Here is a 4,421-nt window from a genome sequence, read left to right as displayed (position 1 = left end):
GGGGGGGGCGGAGATTAGTTTTTTTGAGGGATGAAAAAGATTTTATTCATCGAATACCACAGAGGGTTATGGGCCCATTCGAAAGACGACTTTCGAAAATAATTTTGCAACTGAAAGCGGCGGCGCTTGATCTAATTTTTGTGATAACCATGCCGTATGGTCTTGTACTACCTGTTTGGCATCCGAGGCTACAATAAAACTCTCGAGGAACATGTTATCGGCTAGTGCAGATTGCCGACATGCAGTAGACTCTAGAATTGCAGCATCATTCATCCCTTCAACCACCACCTATGAACTCCCGAAGTAGCTGCCATGTTCGTCCCGGCATATTGCTACTGCCAAAACTAGTATCCACGCGTATAGCATTTTTCAGCTATTTATGGATATTTAAGTTTTATCAGTTTTGAGCAAAACTAGCTAGCTCGGAAGGAAACTACTAAATCTGGGAAAAACCATCGCGCCTTCGTCATCTCCGGCCAAGCTCCCTTCATCGCTACCCCCCTCGTCACATTCTTCCGTGATTATCTCAAGCACGGATCATTATTCATCAATGAATAATGGTTCGCCGACCTTATGATCTGAGAATTACTATGGAAGGGCCGACCTATTTGAAGATTGCAAAGTGAAAAATCCCAAAAACCTATGAGCGCCCAAGTGATGGAACACATGGTCTCCTGCTAGCCAATTGAGCGGATGAGGTTTGATGGCTAAGAATCACCAGCCATAGACGTAAGATATTCCTTGGGACTTTAAAGCGTATTGTTTTTAAAAGTGAGTACTTTTTGAAACGCGAACCTTTTCCAAAATTGTGAATTTTTTTCAAAAACTCAAACAGGCTTTGAAAATTCAAAAAACAAAAAATCTCAAATATTTTTAGAAAACAAGGAAATTCTAGAACCTTGAACATTATTTGGAAAACAGGAACTTTTTTGAAATTCTGAATAAAATTTGAAGTCGCGATATTATTTAAAATGGATTTTTCTGAATCTTTGAACTTTTTTGAAAAAGGGGAACATTTTTTGAAATTTTGAATTTGTAAATATGATTATTTTTTGGGAACCCCAAACAAAATTTGAAAGTACGAATTTTCTTATCAGTGAACAAAATTTTAAAAGGGAACATGTCTTGGAATTCCAAACACAGTTTGGAAACATGAAAACTTTCTAAAATGTGGACATTTAAAAAAAATGAACAATTAAGAAAAGGATATTTTTTAAACACTTGAAGAATTTTTTAAAATCTTAAAAAGTTGAAGACTTGGAACATCTTTTGAAAAAAGTGAACTTTTTTGAAATTTAAAATTTTATAGAACGCATTTTTTTATGTGAACTTTTTTTGAACATTTTTAAAAAGTTAAGAATTATGAAAAAAAGAAGGAATAACTTTAAAAAGAATAACTTAAGAGAAATGATGGACAAAAAGACTAATCTTAGTCAATCTGATTATCTGAATGCTGCTCTATTTTTTATGGAAAAGATAACTTTATTAAATTGAAACAACAATTATCTCCATTTGAGGCTCCTTAAACCATGCAAGCCATAGAAAACCACGGAAAATAATTATATAAGACCACCCTCGCAACTTCGCAAGTTCATGGGCGACCCTGTTTGCTTTCCTTTTACAATGATTGCAATTATAGTGCGAGGAAAATCACATGCCATAAAATAACAATCGCCAAAAACAACTACCCTTCATTCTTCATGATGCCAATGACCTTCAAATTATCCGAGTTAATAACGCTGGCTCTTCATGATATGGCAGTGTGGTGTACTACCTGCTAATTCTTGTGTAACATCAATTTTTGTATTTATTGTTCTACAATCACGAGGTATCGGTGGACAGCTCAGATTTCACGGTGTGGCGCCGGCATGGGCACCTAGTGCCTTCTCCATGTCACGTGCGTCCTAACTACTGTAGTTCACAAATAGGAGTACAAATGGAACCTCGTCGCTTCTATTACGCGCAGGCAGGAGCCTTGAAGCCGGTGAACCTGACGAACGCGATGGAGTGGGGCTCGACGTGCACCGGCGTGCACCCGTCGATGGCGATTGCCGGCCGCAGCTCGGGGATCTGGCCGCACGTGCCGAGCGCGAGCGGCTCCCCGTTGAGCAGCACCACCTGGCTCTGGATGTCGCCGCCCTCGGGGCTCAGGTGGTACTCCTCCCTCCGCCCGCCGCACACCGCCTCCTTTCCGCCGCCTGCTTCCGCCTGCAGCAACTTCCGCGGCGGCGGGTGCAGGTCCATGTCACCGGCCACCGTCACGTCGAACGCCGTCGAGTTGGACAGGTTGATCAGGAGCACCGTCACGCCAGGCTGCTTCTTGGAGCAGTGCGCGTAGGAGCGGAGGTACGGCGAGCCGGCGGCGGCGGTGGTTTGGAGCACCCCCGGGCCCATGAGCCGGTGCCAGAGCAGCGCGCTGTAGTAGTCCGGGTTGGGGGCGAGCGTGGTGGTGTTGAGGAGGCAGTAGTTCCCGCCGACGAGGGCCTGCCGGCAGTACACCTTGGTGCCGAACACGGACGACATCCCTAGCTGGTCCAGGTACCAGAAGCTGTTGGCGAACCTGTCCGACACGTCCTTCCCGCCGCTGTTGTACGCGCCGCCGGACTCGCCCACCCACGCCGAGCTCCACGGCCCGGACTCCCGCACCGTCGCCTCCATGTCGCTGAACGTCTGCGCCACCTTGTCCAGGTAGTACGGGTCCTGCATCTTGTTGATCAGCTCCTTGTCCTTCCCTGCAAGTTCACGCAACACTCACTCGATCACGTACACGTCACCAAGCATCCAGCCCGGCCGGCGACGCGCGAGTGACTCACCGGAGCCGAGGTTGTAGATGTGGTGCGTGACGCCGTCGACGACGCCGGGGCCGGAGACGCGCAGCATCTCGGAGAACCAGGGCCCGTCGTAGAAGCCCCCCGGCGCGAGGACCTTGGGGAGGTGGCCGGTGCCGTTGTACACCTTCTCCACCATCCTCCTGAGGCGGAGCACGTCCTTCCCGTACTGCGCCGCCTTCACCTTGGCCTCCACGCCGCCGGCGCACAGCTCGTTGCCCAGCTCCCACGACTCCACGCGGTAGCCCTTGCTCACGGTGTAGCGCATCAGGTCGCGCGCGTTGCGGCCGTCCCAGCCGCCGACGTGGAGCGTGCTGCCGTTCTCGGCGGCCTTGCGCCGGCCCCTCAGCGCGTTCAGCCCGAACGTCACCGTCGTGCTGATGCATGCAGATCAGATGTGAACTTCGATTCTTGTAGCCATGAATTAATGCATGGTTGCATCAGAGATCATGTGGCATGCATGCATGATCGCTTACTTGGTTCGCCGGAAGAAGATGTTGAGCTCGTCCCAGCGGTTCATGGCGAGGCAGCCCTCAGTGAAGCCGAAGAGGCGGTCGTCGTTTCGCCGGAAGCTGGGGCAGTCGGCGTAGTGCTTGCCAACCTTGTACGTGATCTGGTCCTGCAGCGATCCTCCAAGCCTAATCCGCAGCGAGTTGAAGGCTGCCATGCATATGCATAGCCATCGTCAGTCAGTCGTATGGATCATGCATCATACTAGTACAACATGTGCATGCATGCACGCACTGATCGATCAATCGAACCAGTGATTAATTCATATATCAATCTCAAAACAACCAAGTTAATTTTCTATTTTATTTCACCTTTGACAGCATTGTAGAGAATAGGGCTGTAGAGATCCTGCATGCAATTAATTCCGTGCAAAATCAGTACTAGGATTAAAGGTGTGTGCAAGACGGCATGCAATTAACCATGCACATACGAACATGTCGGGCTAATTAAGTTACCAGGTTGATGATGGAGGAGTTGTGCCAGGGGCACATGCCGTAGTTGCACTTGTCCCTGGGCCACCAGTCGAGCGTCGCACAGATGAAGTCGTCGTCGGTGTGGGAGATGGCCGTCACCGCCCTCACAGACACGGTCGCCTTCTCGCCGGCGGCGACGGCGGCATACGGACCGGATAAGACGAGGAGGCAAAGGAAAAGGGTCCCGGCAGCTTGAGCGGCCATTGGCAGAGAAGCTGAGAAGGAATTCGTACTCGGGAGCAACGATGCCACACCGCCGGTGCCTTCGATGACGGTTATATGCGTGGAGCTATATATATGAGAACTCGGAGTGAAGTCAGCCCAAGAAGCAATAGAATAGGGCTTTGCGTTGCAGAAGGGAGTATGGATAAGCACTGCGTAGCACACGAACAGGACGGTTTGTTGTGTGTGTGTGTGTGTGTTTTTTTGCATGGGACAGAGTCTAAGTAAGAAAAAGTCGTCTCTTCGACAAAGATACTTCCAGCACAATCTGCGGTAAACCCAAAACGTTCGCAACCGACGAACAGCGTTGGTAAAAACGGAAAAGATGGGCCTTTGCATAAGAGTAGTCTATGTTTCGAGGGCCCAAAATGCATTCATCATGACCAAA

The 4,421-nt window shown here is 49.1% G+C and overlaps 1 protein-coding gene across 1 annotated transcript; it reads right to left on the bottom strand.

Annotated features, from left to right (window-relative positions):
• Positions 1–1,956: 1,956 nt before the first annotated feature.
• On the bottom strand, positions 1,957–4,114 carry LOC119360787 (heparanase-like protein 2). The gene is made up of 5 exons (XM_037626284.1): positions 3,794–4,114; positions 3,650–3,686; positions 3,305–3,488; positions 2,814–3,205; positions 1,957–2,732 (listed from the first exon to the last, which is right to left on the bottom strand). Exons 1-5 carry the CDS (start codon positions 4,013–4,015, stop codon positions 1,957–1,959), a joined length of 1,611 nt encoding a protein of 536 aa, XP_037482181.1. The 5' UTR covers positions 4,016–4,114.
• Positions 4,115–4,421: the final 307 nt, after the last annotated feature.

This window comes from Triticum dicoccoides, chromosome 2B (assembly GCF_002162155.2).
Source record: "Triticum dicoccoides isolate Atlit2015 ecotype Zavitan chromosome 2B, WEW_v2.0, whole genome shotgun sequence".
Lineage (NCBI taxonomy): Eukaryota > Viridiplantae > Streptophyta > Magnoliopsida > Poales > Poaceae > Triticum > Triticum dicoccoides.
The sequence above is the reverse complement of the archived record's forward strand: the minus strand, read 5'-3'. Positions and strand labels throughout refer to the sequence as shown.